This window comes from Ornithodoros turicata, chromosome 2 (assembly GCF_037126465.1).
Source record: "Ornithodoros turicata isolate Travis chromosome 2, ASM3712646v1, whole genome shotgun sequence".
Taxonomy (NCBI): domain Eukaryota; kingdom Metazoa; phylum Arthropoda; class Arachnida; order Ixodida; family Argasidae; genus Ornithodoros; species Ornithodoros turicata.
In genome coordinates this window covers 35,516,679-35,540,185 of record NC_088202.1, presented here as the reverse complement: position 1 = coordinate 35,540,185, position 23,507 = coordinate 35,516,679, and the positions used below count along the sequence as shown (strand labels likewise).

Below are 23,507 nucleotides of genomic sequence, written 5' to 3'. Positions count from 1 at the left end.
TACACCTAACGGTTGAAATGGAAAGTACATAAAAACATCTTATCACGTGGTATATTCCACCCTAGAACCTCTACACATTTATTTTATTCTACCAGTCAAGGATGTCAAATGAACAGAAGTTCAATATTGTCGTGCAAGGTCTGATGTATTATCAGCTATTGAAACTCAACAAACATATCAATTGCGGTGGACCACCAGACGATTTTCATCTAATACTCTCTTGTACGCCATTCAAGAATCTTCATACAAAGAAAGGAAGCATCAATAAGAGATTGTGCAAGTTTGTCGCAACAAAGTGCAAGTTGTTGAAGCAATACAAACACGGCGACAGCATATCACCCGCATTAATCAACGCTGGATTCAAGCGCCCAATAATCAGAATAAATTACTTGATGTCTTCGGAATTCATCAAGCAAGACAACAAACACAAACTTCAGAGTTTGGAATAGAATTGTAATTTATCGAAATAAACAAGTGTCTCATTGAAATAATAATTGTATTCTTTGTCATCATTGTAATGTATTCTACACAGCGCAACGAAAGCAGATTTTGATTAGATTGCTAAGGAGACACTACGTACAAGGATCTTCGCATAGAATCAGCGCTGGCAATCAAAGAGATTTTTACACGACCACACTCTATACAACACCGACGCCCGAAGGAAAGAATTGTAGAAGAATCGATAATAGAAATTTAGAGGCATGTTACATCAATATTTGCTTACAAAGAGGATCACTAATATTTTGCGAAAGCTTATTTTACGAATTAAATTGCACAGTGTATATATTTTCTCAAACTATTGGACAGTTGACAATACTATATTGAAAGGAATCTATTATCAAATGATGCGAAGGTGGAGTCTACAATTCTAATCATCATAACATGCGGCACACAATTCCAATAAGATTTTGGGAGAATCGAATCACACAACTGTCATCAGAAATGTTTAATTGCTATACAATGAAGATGAGCACTATGCATAAGATATGTAATTATAATAAGTAAATATTCCTATTGCAAACTTAACCAAAGTGCTCTCAGTGATTCTATGTACAAGACAACGCTAGAGCCCCTCCTTCCCTCACTTGACTTGTAGGAGCGATTTTATGGCTTTGTATACCGAGACCATTGTTTGGATTCCCCTACTCCCTGCGGGCGTAACCTCAACCGAATGTGTACGGGAACTCTCTCACTTCGTTTCCACTAGTGGGAACTGAATGAAAAAGACGTGTTTCTGTGATGTATATTTGCGCTGTGTGATTATGAAAAATGTTTGCCTAAATTAATTACTGCTCTTGACTTTGTTTCAGGTGGTCACTCGATTGATATTAATAAAAATATTCTACTAGTTGGGAATGTTGTGTGCGTTGATTTCCGCTGTAGCAAACAATATAATTTGCATTTCAGATGAGTTGTTTGCGACTTCTGCGTGTATTGCAAAGTTAACATAAAACGATGTAATTAAATTTGTTTCTCGTTTCGAATTAGTATTGTTTCTATCACTGAATAAACTTGACTTTCACTCGATTGATATTTTGTGAGTTGAGAATAATGATTGCCTAATAGTTGTGTCTGATCTGAAATACATTAAATGCAACGTTTCTCGTTGAGTATTGTTTGCACCGATAATATTTTCTCGTTTGCTTAGAAAGTCTATTCTTAGATTTTTTTTTATAGAATTCTTATTGTGTTCTTTAGAATCGAATAATTCCAATGTGTATTTGCGATCAATGAAAAATTTCGCCTCTGTACACCGGTCCTAAGAATATTTCCTTTTTGGAGGAAAGAATTGAAAAAGAGAGAGGATTTCCCCACCTCGCAGATTGACAACAGGCTCCCCGCTTTTTGGGCTGTATAGATGGAGAGAGTGACCCCACCGGTCTGCATAGAGGGAGAGAGTGACCCCAACATGTCTCCAGTCTGGTTGTAATTATTGTAAAGCTGTGGTGCTTGTTTGGATACCTCTGTCAAGGTAAGTGCCTGAGTAGGATATTGTTAGCTCGCAAGGTTGATTTTATGATAGTTCAAAAGATATATTATTTCAAATTGTAATGTTTGCTATTATTTTCCTGTGTGTTGTTTACATGTTGGCAGATGCATCGTTCAAAGCCTTTCTCTGCTATTCATTCGTGCATGTTTATCGTTTTGATTGATTCTTTTTCAATTATTTTCCTGCATGTGTCTGTTGTTTACCGTTGGTAGATGCACCGTTTAGAGTGTTTCTCTGCTATTCATCCGTGCATGTTTCTTGTTTTGTTAGATTGTTCTTCAACTATTTATCCTTTGTGTACCTCTTGTTTACGTGTTGGATTTTGGCTCTCTATTATCTGTTTCAGTAATATTTTCCTGTCTGTTGCTTACACGTTGGCAGATGCGCCGTTTAGATTGTTTCTCTGCTATTCAGCGTTAGCTCTGTGCTGTATTAAATTATTCATCATGTGCTGTTCAAAGTGTTTCTCTGCCATTCATCCGTGCATGTTGATTGTTTTGATAGATTATTTTTCATTTATTTTCCTGCATGTGTCTGTTGTTTATGTGATGTGTTTTGGTTCTTTATTAGCTGTTGATCGTTTTTCTCATTATTTCCGTATGTCTATGCTGTTTACTTAATAAGAAATTGATTAATTGTGTAATGTTGGAATAATCTTCCCTATTGCACTCGAAAATGTTCATAATTGTCAGGTGTACGCCTCCCGTCTTCAACAAATCAGTGCAGATATTATTAGAGCTGATTGTTGGCTAGGAGCGTGCTACGCAGTGAAGTTCATTTTTTAATATATTTTCTGTGTTGAATTCATAAAACAAAGTAAGGTTTGTAGTGTCTCTTAGAATGAAAATTGTATGGGGAAGTCACGAGGATGATTTTATGATATTTAAAATGATAGACTACTTTCTACTGATGAATTTCTTAAAAGTAGAAAAGTTCTTCTTAAAAGTAGAAAAATACACTAAAAAACAGATAGACTACTCCTTCAATGCTATTGCATCAGATTTTTTGGCTGAGTTTTTCTCCTTCACACTGAGTCATAACCTAATTCCTGACACTAATGACTTTAATAAATATATTTTCACTTGTACTTTTGTGTATGGCTATCCTTTGCATGTAAATCGCCTACTGCACACCTGCGGTAGCTGGAAAAAAATTGCGATTCAATTCGGCACTGATTGAAAAATCATGAAAGAAGTCGGCCCAGGCTGAACGGGTAAGCGCGCACACAACCCTCCGGCCACGCTCCACCCACCGCAGCAGCCCTCCACCCGAGCGCCGCCTGCCGCACACGGGAAAAAGTCGCGAAAAATGTCGGCGCAGATTGAAAAATGACGAAAGAAGTTGGCCCAGGCTGAAAAATGTGAGAGGGTAAACGCGCACGCAGCCCTCCCCTCACCGATAAGCGCGCGGACAACCCTCCGCACTGGCGCCGCGCAGGGAAAAATACGCGCAGGGCTCAGGGGCAGGAACCCTGTAGTTTGGACCCCTTGTAGCCTGGACAAGACCTATTACTACTGTTGTCACAGAAAATGTTTGTTTGCGAGCAACGAAAGGTTCTTCTAAAACACCTTTTGGATTGATTGTCACGTCTGAGGTGATCATGAGCAACAAAAAGGTTTAATTGGAGAGGTGATGTTGAGGCTGTTGGCGAGACTTGGGACGAGAGTGGGCAGGTTTAGCTGGTGCTTCACATAGCACAGTATATCAACATATGCGAGGTGACATTATTTCACAATGGTGAAATCCTAGTTCCATCACAGCCTGTCCTGACAGCTCCTGTGCCCGCCCTGAATCGCATATTGCTTTGAAGGTTTTTGTGCACTCATGGTTTTTAATTTGTGTGTGCATTTCGCATTCGAAACAAATTGCATTTTTTGTATATCTAGTTGTGGCTTGCTCAACAGCCCAGTTTGCTAACAAGCAGGTGGGCACTAGCTGCAACTTTAAAAAAGAACAGGGTATATTTGGTCACTCTATATCACGAAAATCTTAAGAAAAAGTACCTTCTATGTTACCGCAGCCAGAGTGTACACCAACCCGGTACGTACTTGTAATAAAGCCCCTTGAATCTCATCGGACTTAGTTTGGTGTTATTAGATGATGTAACAGGCCCTGTGCAACCGGGTGGACTCATGCAAAACTGATAAACAGCATCTTGCCAGTAATTTAGAGCAGATCTCTTAGAGTGACACCACCAGAAAATTTTACGATCGTGCAGCCACTCCATGCACTATAAAATCGGACTGGAATCTAGCACGATTTCCTGTCCTGTAAAAAGGCACGAGCGTTTTGCAAAGCCATCACAGTGCTCTCCGATGTTACCTCCGTGCAAAGCGGTATCGTGTTGTTCTAGAAATGGTGGCGCACATAAGCGATACCCAATGTCATCCTCTAATTACAAACGTCCACAGATTCACAGAGGTGACAGGAAAGGTTCCGAACAAACCGCATCAAGACACTAAAGAATCAGGGATATTCTCTGGATTTGCGTCTCGGGCGGTGGCACTCATATTTGAAGCTTTTCTGACTTTTTTGGCTTTTCTGGCAGACAAGGTGTTGCAAGATTTTTGGGGGTGCTGGGAAAATCCCTGCTAAACACACTCCTCGGAGTCAGCCCCGGACGTACGTGTGGAACGCGAACGGAATCCGAAACAAAAGCAAACGGACAATGTTGCCAACGCCTTTCGGAAAACCGTCGTATATCGCAAACAGTGGCAAACGGAATGATAGATGCTATCAGGGGTGGATTTGGGGTAGGGGGGTGGTCCTGATGTCCAGACTCAGACACAGAAGGACGACACACGTAGGTTCTCAGACACAGCAATAAATTTATTGGTTCATCTCAACTTAAAAGCTAAAAATCTTCGAAGGGGTGCGAGAGCAATAGAAGACGCATCGCTAACTACGTTTCCCCTGGTGGCCATCTCCAAGGATTCCCGAAACAACCTTCGGTGTGCGTAGGGTTCCCACGCAAGCACTGTAGTGTCCTTGGAGCAAGGCTGGCAACATTTACAATCCCGTAAATGATGTACCAGTTCCGAAGACCCGGCCATTCTTTCAACATTTGCTGCATGTTCCCTAATCCGGTCATTGAGGCACTGGCGCGTCTGGCCAACGTACACAAAGCCGCACTCAAGGGGAATAGAATACACAACCTTCTGCTTGCAAGGAACAAAAGGCTTCCTGTGCCTCACGCCACAAGATTCAGATTTAGATCTGAAGGGAGTCGAACGACTTAATTTAAAGGCATTGGAAAAAACAACTTTGATATTATAGTATTTAGCGACAGCAAGAATGTTGTGAGCAACTGCTTGAAAATAGGGAATTACAACTACATTACGAGAATTTCCATCATTCCGTGGTCTACACTGTGAACTTTCAAGCAATTTCATGGCCCTCTTCCCTTGTTTCTTCAGACTCCTCTCCTTCAATTTCTGCCGTTACATAGACGGCAGGACCCCCCGCCCCTCAGAAAAATCCTGGATCCCCCTCTGGATGCTATGATAGTTCCAAGAAAGCTTCCTCTGGTGCTTATACACATGCACACGCAAAAGAACTCTTGTGCAATCATGCTGTGCAACATGCTATCGCATCCGGAAACAACTGATACGGATAATGTTCGTCACCGCTCCACAGTCTGCTTGGTGAAGTTTGTCTTCCGAGAAACAGCTCACGTATGACAGCATGATATTACATAAACTATATATGGTACTGTTTGTGCCACGGTTGTCTGAAATCAGCACCCCGTGGTTTATCCCATCTCAAATCTCGAGATGTTACAACACCATTTACTTCGAGTAAGAAACACGTGCAGCATATGGTCCAGCTTTAAATACAATACTGGAACAACATATTCGAGGGCAATTAAGGAAATATGTGCTGCAGAACTACTGACAGGCGATTTCAGACAACCCTGTCGCGAGCAGTACACATGAACTCATAACTGATGTGAGGATGATTTTCATTTTCTTCTCTCTTCAGTGCAGTCTGTGATTGCTACATTGTCAAAAATATGAACCGAATGCATTGAGTCCTTCTTTACGACTTATTTCTGAAAGCTTGTAGTCCAAATCTCACATCACTCCACACTTAGGAAGTTTGGAATTACAAATTCACAGATATTTAGGTAATTTTTTTACAAGCAAAAGTTTTTTTTTTTCATTTCGCACGAATAAAGCGCGGGTGCTTATTCTGTGTGGGCATATCTCATCTTCAGTCGGATATAATTCGACCTACAAAACACATGTGAGGGTGTACGTTATGTGCCAGAAATATTCCCATTCAAGACGTGGAAAATATATGCACTGCGACCTATCTGTGTTGCGGCTAATACGCGTGCAAGGTGAGAAAGGCAAAGTGAAGGTTAAAAAGCTTTGGATCATATACATTTGCTGAGGTTAGCTAACTTTGGTTAGGTTAGGTCAGGTTGGGTTAGACAGAGTTGGGGTTCTGGCACCTCCAGGTACGCAATCGGTGGTGCCGGCTGCGGACTCTGCCGAGCTCCCTCCCGAGCAAACATGGCGACTGCTAGTTTTGAGCGTCTTCCCCGCGACACCGCGGGGCGGCTGGGGTAATGGTAATGATAGTGGAATGTTACTGTAGTGAACAGATTTATTTTATTTTATTTTTTAAGAACACACCAGACTAGACTGCGGGAGTCCCGGCTCCGATTGGGAATTGTCGGGGAAGTTTTCAAGGTTGTGAATGCTTTGTTGTTACTATCGCATCTGATCGTCGTCGTCGTCGTCTTTGTGATGTATGCGTAGTCATTATTGTTTACACCGCATTTCCCGGCCGCCTGGAACTTCTTCAAATGGCCTCATACGTGTAATTGTACACGGAATCAATTACGACTTTACTTTATTCCCTTCCACCAGCAATGGGGTAGGGTATCGCCCCTGACGATTAAACTCTCCCATAACCATCAACATCAAATAAAGTGGTAGTGTTACCTGAAAGCGCAATGGAAATAACTCGCTTTCGAAGCGGTATAGCGTTGATGACGGGATACGTGAAATGGGCTAATACTAACCCACTTGGGGCGAATGAGTAAAATTTGTTGAAGCTAAGCCTTATGTCTGGATACTTGTTCCTAAATTTTCTGTAGGCTTCGCGGATTGAACAAGTCACGTACCTCTTAGCTTTTGTGAGTTTCTGGCCTCCTCCTTTAACGTGCAATGCATCTCTTGATCTTGGCTCTGAACTGTGCAGTCCAGCACATCCACCGTATAAAAGCTGGTTTGCTCTCGCCAAATCATCTTCCTTCAGAGCACTGCGCTCGTACGGGTCAGGCAATGCCCACACATCTTTTTACCGCGACCAACTTCTGGGACTTCTTAATCATGTACCGGGTTGCCTCAGGAACGATTGATTGGACGTCGCGCTCTGACATCGATGCAGGAAGAAGCGTAAGAATTTAGCACCGCTGTTGCAGTGACTTACTTGCTCGGTAGGCCATCCTAATATTTCCCAACAACACTGGGCACTTGCTATTCGATGTGCCGGGAATGGAAACGTCGAACGCTGCTTCAATCCGTGGACGTGCCTTGACACCTAGAGCTTCCGAAATTCGCAGTTCTTTCTTTTGCCTTGCGACGTTACTAAATCGATTGATTTCATCAATCGCTTCGTCTTCCGTTGAAAGCAGATAATCTTTTGTGCTGGTGGTTGGATGACGTGGACGTTGGAGGGTTTGTTGTGATTCACATAACCTATGGAGTTCACAAAGCAGTTTTGGCACAGCATATCTGATTCCAAGATGTCACCTGCACCTTCGGCACCTAGTACAGGATTCAGGGCGTCAACACCAATCGAGTCACGCACTGGAAGTCCTTAGTACGGCTTTTTCTTCTTGTTGTGCTTGTGCAAATAGTCTGCACAGTAGACAGACGTTTGCTGCTCTGGGCCAGAACTCATTCTCACGCGGAAACGTCAGGACTACAAGGCGAGTCTGAAACAGCCGCGGCAAGAACTTGGACGGTGACAATTTAGGCGCCGTCATTCACATGGATCACCGCTTGGTCCAGTCTTGACCAATTTTGGCGACCGACCGATGTCTGTCAAAACCTCAGTCAAGGCCAGCTTTAGCTTGGTGCCTTTGAACACAAAAGCAGCGGCTCTTGGAAGCCGCCAATGAGCAGTCATCACCAGTTGGTCCAAAAAGGTTGGCCTGTGAGAAAGCTTTAGACATAAGACTTCCCACGGTCTTGAGGAAACACGTACTCTGATGACATGTACCGTTGGTGTCAGCGACTCGGATTAGAGCCATAACCGCGTTTTTAACTTGATTTCACTGAATCGCGTCCTCCCGTGGCGACCGTAACGCCGACCCAGCTGCGGGAGAGTACCGCCTAGGGGCAGCGCGCGTGCACACTGTCACTTTAAAAAATCTTAGCGTCACCGACAAGCAAATACGAATCTCAATTTTTTTTCTGTGTGTTAGGAAAGGGTTTCTGCGCAACATATAAAAAACTCGCGAGCAACTTTTTGATGGCCATTTTTTGCTAGCGCCGGCCGAAATACAGCTAAATCGCGATACCGCCTGTGGGATTATTACAAGCTTCTTCTAGCAGATTAATTCTAGCACAATGAAAATGTATAAACAGGTAGGGCATGCAACGACGAAACGAATGGTGTAGGTTTCGTTACTCTCTGATAAACAGCGTCAGTACAGGAAGGCTCCGAAAAAACGGCGTTTTTCGCGTTTTCTTGAGACTTTGGCATTCTTTTACGAACAAGTTTCAGCTACCAATGGGTAAGAAGAAGAAAGTGTTCTGTCCATGTAGTAGTGAGCAGGTGAAAAAAATTGTGGCTCTTAGAACAGCATAGTTCTCAATTGAGAAGCCCGCAAAGTAACCCGAAACGATTGGGTCACATTCCGACCAGTTTCTTCTCCCACTCTCCCTCGAAAATGGCTGAAGGTTGGGGCTTAAATATAGGCGCATTGTGCATTATTTCCCGTCCCCTGAAATATTATAATATATTTTTTCAAAAAAATTCGAGATGGTCAGGTTCCTTGCTTGGTCGAAATTCGCTGGAATTAGCCGCAAATAAAGTAATATCACACACTGCTGAGCTTGCACAGCTTAACTCTGGCGAACAGGAAACTGTTCTGAAAGCTTCTGTTTCAATCAGTATGAAATCATAACGCTTGCAATCATAGGCTTGCAATAACTTGTTCACTTTGTTGTACTAATGCATCGGTAACCCGACTTTGAGCACAACTTCGTCAAAGCATTTTCGATCAAGGCCTCTTCACTAACTTATGATGACATGCTTTGAATGCTTTGTCTGAGAAGTTCTCTGACAAGCTTTCTATTTGGTTTCCCATACCCTCAGCATAACCCAATCATCAAGGTGATATGCCGAAACCTTAGCTTCACATCAAGAGGGAAACTCTTTCGTGACCACAAACACTACAGCAGAAACACACATGAAACATTGCAAATCTATCAGGCTCCATTTAACATGCCTAGAACTCCCACTCTTCCTTTTGTGTAGTAACGGATAGCGCCAGCTTTCATCTAATCCACAATCGAGATATTTGGCCAGAGGGCTATTTGTCCCGTGTATTTTGTGACAGAATTCCTTCACTGGAGGCTAAGTGCTACTACTTTATCTGTACATTCGGCATGACTAACATGTTTTCTGTATATTATCAGAATGCTAGAGGTCTGCGCACAAGGCAGAGAGTATTCTCAGCTAGCCTGTGGCTTCCAGTTACGATATTACCTGGATTACCGAAACTTGGTTGCATTCACATTTTCTTAGTTCCGCTTATTTTGTAACGAATATCAGGTCTTCCGACGTGACAGAGATTATGGGTCATTGGGTCTACAAATTTGTGGGGGTGTCCTTATCGCTGCCATGCATCTGTTCCTGCCTTCCGACGGTACCACCTCGAAAGTAACCACTAGAGCTCAGATTCCTAGGCAATTGCCATATTTTGTTTGTGCGGTTGTAATAGTGCCTTATCAATACAGGAGCACGAACTGGGTACTGAGGAACCTTCTGTATCGATTTGATAGTGCCTATAAATGCCTATTCCAGCATTAGTGCCTATGTTGGCAAAGATGCCTAAAAACTCCGATTACACATCGAAAAATGCCTTTAACAGCTCTAAGGCGGTGGCGAAACTCCATTGGCCAGGTGAAATTGACATTGGTCACGTCGCATATCCTTTTGAAGCCATCGATCGCTTGAAAGGCGCGAGTATCTCAAAGGTGCTGAAATGTAAAGCTGATAATTGAGAATCTGTTACTCTATACAGTTGCTCGTTCTTTCTCTGCCTTCTAGCATTGTGTGGTTTCGCACGTCGTAATTGTAAAATATAGGCATGTTTTGTAACGGTGTTGTCGGGTGTGGGGTAAATGAGGGGTGTGACGAACGACGGGACGCACAGCACAGGCCCGGTACGATCCCTACAGTTTTGCAGCATGAGGAAGCTGAACTCCTTGCGGGCAGTCAGGGCCAGAGTGGAGTTTCTAGTCCACTATAGCCATAGGTACACGAGCGAAAGTGACACCATGTCTAGTGTAAGCAGACTTGATCCCACATATTTGCCTGCTAGTGCGAGTCTTGTGGTAATGCTGAAAACGAAATGTAGAAGGTGAAGCTTCAAAGCTTCTAGGACTAAGAAATTTGCGCGTTAGACTAAAACCTCCGATGCTCCAAGCCCATCTCGCATAGCCCCAGTACACTGCCCGTGACAAGCCCTTCTGAGAAGTGTCGTTAAACGGGTGGCAATGACTAGAAGCCTTGTGACCACAGTAGGATGGATAAGCTTTGCGTTTTGTGCAGCAAAAATGTTAGAGAAATAGTCACAACTCTCACGAAAGAAGGAAGTCACTGTGCTTTGGTGTGTTTATCCTTTCTCTGTGTTCCAGCCTCAGAACATCAATTTCCACAACTCTCATTTATCATATTGTTCTTGCAGATGTAACTTATTTATTCACGTTGGTTTTGCACCTTCAGAGCTACAGATGAAAAAAATAAATTTATGGTCCCTAAATGTTTTTTTTTTTGCGCCTTTTATAGGTGCCAAAAAACAAGTTTTTTTTCGTGCTTAAAAATCCGGGCTCTAGTAATCACAAGTCTGTTTGCGTCAAAATACCAAGGCTCAACTGGCGAACTAAGGCTCAAGGTCTCCTATCTCCTTGAGTTTCTCCATTACCATAGCCTTGTCCTGTCAAATATATTTAAGAACTGCTCCTCCAACACACTGGATTTGGTAATTCGCAACTTTCATATGAAACACATAATAACCATTTCAATGGTGAAAGAAGGAAGTCACTGAAAAGCTAGCCAGCTGTAGTGGTTGGTTTGTCCCTTCCGATGACGCAGCTTTGGAAGTAGCTGGGGACGCATGTTAGCTTAGCTCAATCGATAAGAGCCCTGGACCGGTAATCCAGAAGATGTGGGTCCGAATCCTACAGGTAGCTAACCTTTTCAGTGACTTCATCATTAATTTCTTAGGCACAGGAGGTTTTGTATGTATTTGCCCTTTCTGTCTGTTCCAGCCTCAGAACATCAATTCCCATCACAACTACTTCAACCGCATTAGTTGAGCCTGACAAATATCACCCACGCTTGATGACTATTTTTCTCCTTACCGCTAATCGACGATATCCAGAGGTCAGAAACGGCTATGAGTACAGTAGGGGCGACTACTTACAGCTGTGCAGATTTTATGCCAACGCTGACTCGTCTTCAGTAACAAATGCTGATGACATTAATATTGCCACAGCTAATCTTACCAGCTTAGTTCTTGATGGCGTCGACAGATTTATTCCAAAATGTAAAGTCAAATTGAGAAGATAACCTTACTGGTACCCTCATGCGCACTTACCCTCATGCGCAGAAAGCTTCATTTTCACTACAAATATGTCACCATGGGCAGTTCCTTCTGGCACAATAAATTTTCAGTTGTTCGTCGTCAGATAAAAAGCTTATATAGACGGGATGATTTCTGTAGAGGGTTCCCTTAATAGAAATCCTACACTCTAAGAAAAAAAGGTTGAAAACGGGTAGAAGCGCAACAGTTCTCCCCGACCTATTTTCTCTCTACCGACTGCAGGTTGAAGTTGTGCTGTTTCTACCCTTTTACTCAACTCTCTCCCCCTAACGGTAGAACCACTGTGGCAATCTTGTCACTATTAGGGTTCAAGTGACTCTTTTTTCTTTTTGTGTGTTTCGTAGCAGGGTCACTAATGGAAGTGTAAATGGAGTCACCCAAGCGACGAGAATAGTTGAGGTTTACTAATCCTGCGCACAAAGGCGTTTGGTCCAGCTTCGAGGTCACTGTTCAAGAGATTAGCCAGAGCGATCAAACACGGAGTGTCTGCGCTTGCGCGGAATCGCTGATTGTGTAAAAGGGGTCAGTATATAGACGAACGCTGGAAGTGACAGACTGTCTGTTTGCACGTGGACATTGCTGCACCGAAGGCCATGCGTGCGGCCTAATGGCTATGCTGAGTCGGGTATTCGCATCTCCGTGGTGGAAGGTGTTATCGGTTCAGCTGCAATGGTATGAACATAAGCAAGGTGGAGTTAGGACAGAATCAGGTGAGTAATTTTGATATTCAAGATTTTTCATCCCGAGCGTCTCATATGCAGTGATCAAATGTGTTTTGCGCATTGCGTGTTCGGGTTGATCGGCATGTCGTCTGACACTTTTTCAGCATCCTATGAAACTGCAACATGAGCAAATGCGTTTGTGTAATACACGCAGGTCACCATGACAACTTTAGCACGGCACCTTATCAGCGCCCGCCGGATGTAATTACAGGATCCACTTCGAAAATGAAGAAACGGAGCCATAACATACGGTGAGCCACTGTTTGATGGGAGAAGGCACTCATCGCTCGAGTCATGGTTTTTTAGATGTGCTCTGTGTTATTTAATTTTTTTTTCTTAACTTTTGTCCACTGCCGGGACAGCCTTCTTCGTTTTGCATGCATATTTCTGAGGGAATCACACATGTAAACATATTTCTGAGGAGTGAAACATGTACCGTCGTTATTATTTGTCGCTTATCTTAAATGCTCTATTAATGCCATTTACATTTCAGTAGAAATCATCCGTCCTGCCACGTGTTCCTCCGGGCAGATATTACACACCGAGCGAATATTTGTGTGTATTTAGAGCGACACAGTAGTGTGAAATGTCAAGCCCTCAGAAGTTATCCCGATGCCCTTGTTATGGTGCATGCATGTGGAATTTATGTGCAAGACAGTCTATGCAAGTGCTGTGCAGTCTGATGGATGAAACAATGGAGTCGTCTGTGTTGTGTCGTGTTTTCTTTCGTGTCTCCGTGCTTAGGCTTCTTCAATATGGATGTACCTTTCGCATTGGTAAGCGCAAGTGTACGATTCCAATTGTGACGTGGTAATAAAATGCTGTGACCAGTAACAGTTGTTTACGTATATATTCTATCTCATCCACACAAATACTATATGTCAAGTTCTTCTCAAAAGGGCAGACGTCCTTCATGAAAGGCGGAGTAAATATTTCCGTACAAGGTCTAAACGCTCCGTCATTACGGGTAGAGATATGCCACCGGTAGGCACAGCACGAATAATAGCAGAGATTCTTACCATTTCGGGTAAAAAATTATCTTCCAATAAGGGAGAACAGTTCTACTCACGGTAGAACTATCTTCCGGGAAGGGTGGAATATTTAGCGCCAATTATGGGCAGATATTTCTCATCCTTGGGGTAGAGGTGTCTCCCATATGGAGAGAAAAGATAGACCCCCCCAGAGGAATAACAGTTAACCATGTAGGGGCAGAATTTTGCCACTAACAGGGTAGAATTCTCTTCACACTCAGGGGTAGACCTGTTCCACCAGTGTGGTAGAAATGAAGGGGTAGAAGTGTTTCTACCCCTCACTTTCTACCCCAAAAGGGTTGAGAATCTGTAACAACACACTTCTACCCCAAAAGGTAGAAAATTACACCTTTTTTTCTTAGAGTGTAAAATGTTCTGGAGATATGTTAAAATCATGTCGCCTGATACCTGTTGTATGTGTCTGTTAGAAGGCAACGCCCCTGTGACTCACTCCATTGAAGTTGTCAATGCATTTGTTAAGCAGTTTGCTGAAGTGGTTTGAACAAAGCAAAACTCCCCTTGCAATTGTGCAAAGTTTACATCCAGCATTCCGACAACTTATTTTACACTGTCACACATTTACATAACTGAGTCAGATGTTTATTTTGCTATAGAAGACCTGAAAGGTAACAGAAGTTGTGACTTCAGTAAGATACCCAACTTCATTGTGAAAGGTCGTGCTTCAGTGTTTGCTCCCATACTAGCAACTATATTTGATACGTCTCTTAGACAATGTGTGTTCCCATCGTTATGGAAAAGAATACATGAATCTGGGTCGCACCAATTCTTCGGCACACTATCGGCTGATATCGCTATTTTCGTTTCTCGAAGTTCTTCGAAAAGATAACATTCATCCACCTTTCGTCGTTTTTTAAATCTTTGCTGTGAGCTACCCAGCATGGCTTTACTTCTGGTAGAGCAGTAGAAACAAACTTGGTCACTTTCCTTAATTATATGGGACAAAGAGTAGCATCGGGCTTACTATTTCTTTTGATTTTTTAGAGGGCTTCAATTCGGCTTGTCACCCATTGTTATTATGTACATTATCACACTATGGTATTAGTAATCGACTTTGCTCATGGTTTGCCTCTTATCTCTCTGACAGATTGAATGTTGTTCGTGTCAACGGTTATTCATGCTCTTACAATGTATCCGCAGGTGTACCACAGGGGTCTTACCTAGGTCCCCTACCTTTTAACACCTTTGTGAATGACCTGCCAACTTGTGTGAAAAATTCAAATGTTCTTCAATAAGCAGATGACCTGAAGCTGTTGAGAGAAATTAGATGATAATTAGAGATTATATATTGCTCCAGGATCATATTACTTCTCTTATTGAAGGGTGCTATAATAACTTACTCATGCTTAATGATGGTAAGACACTATGATTTCATTCACAAGAAAAAATAATTGGATTACCCACAAGTACTATCTTTCGACTTAACAATTGTACGTGTCGATGTTACTTGTGATCTCAGCGTTCATCTTGAACACCCCTTATCTTTTGTTCACCATGTCAACAAAATAACATCTGCAGCGATGAGAAACTTTGGTCTTATTGCCCGCATTTCTAAATTATTCTGGAGTCCTTCTTGCTTCTTACGTCTGTACATCACTTTGGTTGTGCCACATCTAGAATTTGCTTGTACCGCATGGAATTCTTTAGACTTGACAAGACAGCAAGCGATCGAAAAAGTGCAGTAACTTTTCATCAGATTGTTCTATGATAGACAAATTGGCGTTTCAGCTTATTACAACTTTCATCACCTGCTACGAAAATTAGGTTCGCCAACATTATTATCTCGTTGAGCTATTCATGATCTTTTGTTCCTGCACACAGTACATAGTTCATTCCCTCCTTGATTGTACCTATCGGTTATCGTCCCTTTCTTTCCATGTGCCGTCAAAGGTGCTATGTCATTCCCCTATTTTTTACACCGCTACACACAGTGACTATAGTCCATTAACATGCCTAATGCCTAATTTCAATCACCTTTATCATCAGGACGGTGTCAGCATTTTTATGCCCTGTAGCTTATTTTATATAGTGCTGCAAAACCTATTGTTTAGCTGTGTGTTATATGATGTTTCTAATGTTCATTATTTTGTTTTAGGTCATTGTGCACCATTAGGTAGACCTTTATAGGTTGTTAATGGGCACTTTATAAAAATAAACTTGAAACTTAGAATGAGACACAAGAACTGGTTCACCAATGAAATTCGCAACAGCATGGCGCGTGCTAGGTTGATGTCTTTTGGAAGTGAAGATCCAATAACTTAGTAAGCACATAATACATTCTCTTCATCTGGAAAATGAGCAGCATACAAGCTGTGTATGTGTGTCCTCTTTTCTGCATTCCTTCCAGTTTCTGATAAACACCAAGGAGGGGAACCCGAGACAGGGATGAAGAGACGACACAACAAATTCTCAAACACAGCAAAAAACGTTAATGCAACTGTGCCCTATATATCCAAAAACCTCCGTTTTGTGCTGTGTTGGTGGGAATTTGCTGTGTCGTCTCTTCCCATCCCTGTCTCGGGTTCCCCTCCTTGATCACGCACCAGCTTGTCAGCGCTTTGTCTCTTCTATTGATCATCTGATAAACACCCAGTGTGAAAACCTGTTGTTCGTATTGTCTTTCCCAGCCATGATCAGTTCATGAGTTCTGGCTGACAACTTCATGAAATTTGGTGTGAAGAAGTATGAGTTTACATACATGATGATATTATAATTTGGTGTGATGTGAGAACACAAGATGGACACTCATCATTTTGGGTAATGTGCACATGGTGCGCATGAATCCAAGTAAAAGATAACTAATGGTTGTAGTATACATTGATATATTTTTTAGATAATGTTAATACAGCATAAGTGCAGGCAAGCTGGTGGATAAATCCCATACTCAGAGAAGCCTGGGATTGGGCACTAGTAAGAGCGATACACACGAACTGGGAGCTCAAGAGCCCCGTGTGAGTGTCTGCTATTCTTCCTAGTGCCCAAGCTCAGGCTTCTTCAACTTTAAATATGTGCACTTTTGATGACTAGCAAATAGTTGCACATGTTACAGAAGCAATAAGATGGAAACAACGGTCTAGTGGGGGAAGGGATGCCCCAACCGTGTGCTTGTCTCGTGTCTATCATGGTGACCACTGGGGTGATTGGCAAAATGCAGGACAGTGTTGGACTCAGTACTTCTGCCTCAAAACCAGCCTTCTGCATTTTTCTCCTCTTTTGTCTTTTTTTCTGTTTGCATTGATAAATCTCACAAAACCGTGGTTCAGGTTTCTGAGGAAAGCAGTTGGAAACGCAGAATACTTGCATATCTTCCTGGATAATAGAGAGTGGTCCAACTTCAAATGGCATACATTGCCAACTTACACCAGCTTTTGGCCCACCAGCCCTCCCTTATATTGAAACCGGAATTTTACACTAAAATGTGCCTTTTCCCCTTAAAACATAACTCGTTAAAGTATGACGTCTACTATAAAATGAGGCTACCATAAAGCAGCCTGAAACCACCATCAGTTTACACGGGACATTTTTTTCCTCCCATGCCAGCTGGGACATTGTCTTTGGTGCCATTCTTTTCGGGACCCTTTTTCCTGGAGCAAGTTTTTCTCTAACCTAGGTCGTGCAGCACCTAGGGTTTGGGAGCTTGTATGAGTAAAGCATTAAGACCCCGACCAGGCAGGACAGAAGGCCCGTGCCGAATGAGGAGTGAGAGAGGGCACGTAAAATGCTAATGGGGAGTTTTAGTACATCGGCACATTCCTAAGCTTGGATTTGATAGCTTCTGTTATCATATCGTTTTCATTCAAATATTCCCTAATAACCGTGTATGAGGACGGGTGGATTTACGGGGGGGGGATGTCCTGACCCCACCCTCAATTTCTGTTGTTACACAGAGTTTCAATTGACCTTGGTTGTGCAATAGCATGTTGTGCAAGGCAGGACCCCCCCCCCCCCCCCCGAAAAATCCTGGATCCGCTACTGTACGAGGATACTAAGCAACAATGAATAGCACAGCGACGGTGAAGTCAGTCATTTCTGTAGAGCATTCGTCTGCATGTGTATAGCACCTATTCAGTATTGGGGGTGGTGCTTCAAAATGAAAGAAAGAAAACTGGGAAGGATATTTGATACTAACAGATGTAAATGCAGCAAGTGACACACATGAAAGGAAGAACTGTGTGAGCATCCCCTTTATAGAGATGAAGAATGAACAGCTCTTGTTCGTATGTGTTCAGCAAGAATAGACGTTTTTGTCTTCGCAAATTCCTGTCTGTGAGTTACTGATGACACCTTAACAAAGCTGGTATTTTAGAGTGTGTGTGTTCCTTCTTCATTTCATGTGGATGTGTCACTAGATGTGTTTCCATTTGTTACTGTAACATACCAACTACCCTGTTTCAGCACTTCAAGCTATTGGAAAGTAATTACAAGAAGCAGTTCTCCTTGTGAACTAATAAGGACTTCTGATGCCATTCTCAAATTCAAACAACTCAGGGAAAAGAGGTGCCGAAACCAAGAAGTGAACAGATCAGAAGAACCAGGTTCGATTCCTGGCGTCAGCACCTCTTTTCCCTGAGGTGTTTGAATTTGCGAATGGCATAAGAAAGCTTTATTAGTTCACAAGATGAACTGCTTTTTGAAATTACTATCCAATAGCATGAAGTGCTGAAGCAGGGCAGTTGGTATGTCATAGTAACAAACATAAATGCAGCAGGTTTCAATAACTTGTGACAATCAAAGAAACGCTGCAAGTGCTTTAAGATTAGCATTTCCACAATCTTGCTTAGGACCAGAAGAATAGCTATAGGTCTGTAGTTCTGAACTCCTTGTTTAGCACCTTTATGTATATAGGTATGACGCTTACTATTTTTAACTCTGAGCGATACACCGTAGCCTCAAACATTTTGTTGACAAGGTTACCATGGGTTGTGAGAGGAGGCTAAAGGAACTTCCTGACAAATTCAGTTGAGATCGGATCGAAGTGGACGGAACGTGTTTTTTTAGTTCGTTAATTAGCTGCTCAATTTCGTGGGGATCTGTAGGAGCAAGAAAAAAGTGTTAGGTATGTTCTAGTTTGATCATAAGGGTTCGGCTCCGAAAGGCAACTATAGTGGTTCAAACCTGCTATTTCTAACAGTTCGGTCCATGAACGAGCTCAATAACATGAACTTGCCTACATTGGAATGATCCACATTATGTCTACTGCACTACATTTGTTTGTTATACTTAATTTTGTATTATGGACTGAGGCAGGGGATTGCAATGCTTATGACAGATTTTTGGGATGGTTTATGTGGGCACTGTAGTTCTAAGAATGTGCACAAGTAAATCAGGCGTTCTCCTCCTACCACGTATGGTATCATTACTTCCACTGAGAAGTTGAGAACAGGCACTGTACCATTATCTGACACTTTGCATATATTTTAACAGTAAGTGAAAGACGTGCACCCTGCTTTCATAGCAAATAGCAAGCATAACTTCAACCCTTTAAACTTGCGCTAGCATTACTATAACATGTAACCCTCATCTTGCGAAGTAATTGCTCCTGACCGTATTAAATGATGATGCCCTGCTCATGAAACATCAAGTGGCAACCACTGCCACCACCTGCTCAAAATCAGCAAAGCCATCACCTGTGAATGAAGAGAATGTAGAAGGCGGCATAGACTACATATGTCAGTCTGACGAAGTAATCGCTTACAACGACATTCGCCAGTACCACTTTGTTAAAAAACTGATGATGTATATGCCCTTTTGTAACACTATGAATGTTTCTGAGTAGCCACAAAGATTGTGTTCTTCAGATTGCAGTTGTCGGTCTCACTGGAGCATGTGTTACCGGCAAAGTATTCTGTTGAATACCAAGAGAGATGTTTCATAGAACAAATCGATCGCGTGACCTGATGTAATGCAGACATAGTGCAGAAATTCTTGCGATTAAAACTGCACCAGAGTGCTCAGTCCTCTGCATTGAATCTGCGTTTTCCAAACAACAAATGGACCACCTACGTTTAATGTTTTAACATAGCAATTTGTTGCAAGCGCCCACGTCTTGGCACTCGACAACCATGCGTTTTGAAAGCCTCTGCAAAGTGTAAAATGCCTTAGACTTGGGAGTGGTCAAAAAGAAAACAAACAGATGTTGGGGACCACCTGCACTCTGAGCATGCAGGGAATGGCTTATTACATTAATTCCATGCCATTGTGTTTGCGTGTCAGAATGTCTACAGTTTGTGTAACTAAGCAGACCAAGCTGTTAGCGAAGTAAGAATCTATCGCAGGCATCGCTGCTTCTCTAAATACAGGTATCAGATGACAACGGAGGCGCACCGGCCGACGCACGAGAGAGAGAGAACCACAAGACACGAACGAAAGCGGACGCGTGGCCGCACGGAGAGTTTCATCCTATATCTAATACGTAACCTACCAAATAAAGTTCAGTTATCCCGTTACGTATTCACCGTGACTACGGTACTCACAACTGACACCACACAACACACTGCATCAAACTGTGCACAAATCCGATCATGAGACTAAACAAGTGAACGGCATGTGTCTCTTTCTTCTTGAAAATAATGATTCAAAATAAAGATCGCGGTGTGGTAATCCAATTCTCTCTTCAACCGTCACCAGCGCAGGCAGCATAACATGAAACTCCACGTAACATCGGCATTTTCCGAGGCGCTGTTACATACTTCGGGTTTACGCAGCAGCACAGGTACACAATATCACACGATATCCGAATCCGATCGGGCACAGCGATGCCTTCCTTGCTCCTTCCTTCAATGATAATTTATGATGAGATTCATTCAGAACAAGTAAACACCTAAACATTTGGCAATGTGGCCCACGGCTTTATCGGCTTTCTTGCATGATGACAAGCACACTAGAGAAAACACGGTGTACGTGCAGTTGTTTCATGGTACGCAGCATATTTTGGACCGAAAACCAGAAGAAAAAAATGCACCTAAAGTGGCACGTCTGATCAGTCAACACAAAACTCACAAGACATTTGGAACTATTTTCTGCCGCGGGTGTGGCACTGTCACAAGGATCATCCGGGTTGGGCCAAGCCACGACGAATGGAAGTTGAGAACTATTTTTCAGAGTGGACAACGGCACCCCCGTTTGCTGCTATACCACTTGACTACAGCGACCAATCAAATCGGGTGGATTCTGAACAGTTCATTTTTAACGATATATTGTTAACCGTAATTTATTGTTAAAAATGGATAGTTACGCGGTTTATTTTTAATGGTGGATTCTTAAGCGTATATTCTGGGCGTTTTATTTTTAACGGTGGATACCTACGCGATCATTCTTCAGCGTTTATTTTTAACGGTTTCAAATAGGTTATACCCCTTGTAGGGCACGGAATTTCAGAATTTGCCCTAGGCTTCTTTTGTATACCCTCCAAACTTTAATCATAAAATAACTGAGAACAATTTCAAAATTCCGAGCCCCACATGTTACAGATCTTGTAGCCCCCTCTCCAGTAAGACCACTCGCATTAAAGTCTGACCGCTGGTTACAGAGAAAAAAGCTTCAAATATGCGCCATACGGAACGCATGTGGGAAGAGGGAGCTGGCATGACCTCTTAAAGCCGGCATGACCCGCGCGAGCAACTCGCGTACTGATTGTTCCAACGTGCTCCAGCCCTTTGTGCATTTTACATGGCACGAGGAACTACATCGGAGATATTACTACAGACAAACTGAACCATTCCAACTTTATTAAGCCTCGCCGAAATGAGCCGATCAGCGCGTCTTGCCCAAGGCGGTCGCCACTTCTATTAGCCTGTCAAAGGAGCGTGACTTCTTGCAGAAGTTTACTGGGTCGTCAAGTTCAACGTCGAAGATGGCCCAGCCTCGCTTTACTTTTATCGCTTTCTTCCCTATCTCTGCTTTCGCGAGGTTACCCTGGAAAAGAAAGGCGACTGTATAGGCTAGGATTACAAAGCGCGTAATCAGTCGTATTTTTTTTTTTCGAAACATACATCGGCCCATGCACACCAGTGTTGCGGATTTGGCCGCTCAAATCGGATTTAAATCAAATCCGCATTTTTTCTGAAGGTAGTAAATCAAATTCAAATCAAGTCGGGATTTAATTTTGACACGTTAAATCAAATCCTTTTAAATCTGTATTTGTTTTTCCGGACCTAAATCAAATCCACTTTTAAATCCGGATTTATCGAATCTTTTGACAAATCCGGGAGCCAAAATTCGTGCAGTAGCATTACTAGACCTATTACCGTGTCTACAAATTGCTAATACTGCACGTATTCACTAAACAACGCTTAAATAACAGCGTGACGTGGCACAAAGAGCAATAAATTTCGTCTGATTGACGAGGATATAAAGGGCCAACCTATCAATCCGCTGGCCGAAATTTTATTCATATTTTAGGACATTTTTTTTAGTTTAGAAAGACAGTTTCGGTTACGCCTGCTCGGCGTGTACGAGACTATCAGTCACCACGTATCAGCCTGTGTCAGGGGCGGATCCAGACGCTCGGTTTGGGAGGGGGGGCGGTTTCTCTGTGGGAGCGCGTAGGGGGGGAGGGGGAGAGGGAAATTCAATGTATACACTGACGTTTTGAGGGGGCCATTGGGGGGAGCTATTTGACGAGTTGCTTCTACTTACAGGCGTCTGCTCGCTCTACCACAGGAGCTATATAAATGATATCTATACCATTCGATAGAGAATGAGTTACCAGTTCTAATGAATCTACCTTCAATGGAATGCGTGTACTCGCCCATGAACAATAAAAGTTCGAAATCGTACATTTTTTACCGGAAGTGCTGTGTTCGAGAATTTTTTCGTAGCGCCCCTTTAAAGTAGGAGTCACGGGACTTTTTCCGCATGCTGTCTTGAACCCATAGTTTTTATCAGCCAAATTTGAAGGATGTGGTAAAAAAAGAAGCGCGTTGCTATGAGGTCAAATTTGGGAAAAAATTCGAACCAACATTCGCCGCCGCAACCTTCCGCCTCTCCATATCGGAAACGATTCATCAGATGGAGGTCGAAATTGTTGCATTTGTCACCAATCGAGATGCTATCTAACATATTTTTTTAATGGAAATTAAAAATTGACAATTTCCCACCCTTGTCGATTTAAAATGGAACTACCCAAGAGTGGACAGAAGGCGATCGCACTGTGTCACCTCTAGCGTTCGCACGCCCCGTGCGGGCAACGGGCATGCCGAGCGTGCTCCCTCTTAAAGGTTGAAGACGCGTAGCCATTTCCGATCGTTGGGATCATTGAATGTGGATGTTGTTTTTCACGCGCGACCAGCCGCCGTACGATTAGCTGGAAGCTAACGCCGGCCGCGTTTTGGAGGGCATGAGTACTTCCCTCAGAGCTATGCAGTCCCGAGCATTGCCCGAGCCCAGAGCTGCGTCGGCCTGCAGTGTGATAGCATTAGATTCCTCCTCACGAAAAAAAAAAAAAAAAACTCGTCCTCCGTCATTTAATTCCCCGTTTGCTCAGACGGCTCTCCTCGCCGGCGCGTAGCCGACAGCTGGCCACTCCGCCGCGCGGAATTGCGCAATGCCAGTGGGAGAGGGGCGCAAAGGGAAGCCCAACGAAAATACATGTAATGAATGAATGATGGCAGTTGAGTTGAAAGCATCCAGAAAGAAAATAGTAAAACTTTATCGAAAATCAGCCCCACTTTCTGTTGCATTGCCAACACGTAAGTCGTTAAGTACCCTTAAATTTTTGTGTTGCACCAAAATAGTGATACTGATAAAGGTGTACTGAATCGTAGATGACTGGCTCACTCTGGGAGGGGCGGTGCACAACTCCCATCTCCATCATCACGTATCGTGTTGGTGTTGACTCGGGCTTCACGGGGCATGAACAGTGTGGAATTGGTAGGTATGGTACACCTTCCCAA

The 23,507-nt window shown here is 42.9% G+C and overlaps 1 protein-coding gene across 1 annotated transcript in view; it reads right to left on the bottom strand.

Annotated features, from left to right (window-relative positions):
- Positions 1–21,320: 21,320 nt before the first annotated feature.
- Positions 21,321–23,507, bottom strand: part of LOC135383350 (uncharacterized) — a 123,346-nt gene continuing 121,159 nt past the window's right edge. The window contains exon 7 of the mRNA XM_064612844.1: positions 21,321–21,528. Coding sequence (XP_064468914.1) covers positions 21,367–21,528 — 162 coding nt within the window. The 3' untranslated portion in view covers positions 21,321–21,366. The remainder of the gene's footprint in view (positions 21,529–23,507) is intronic.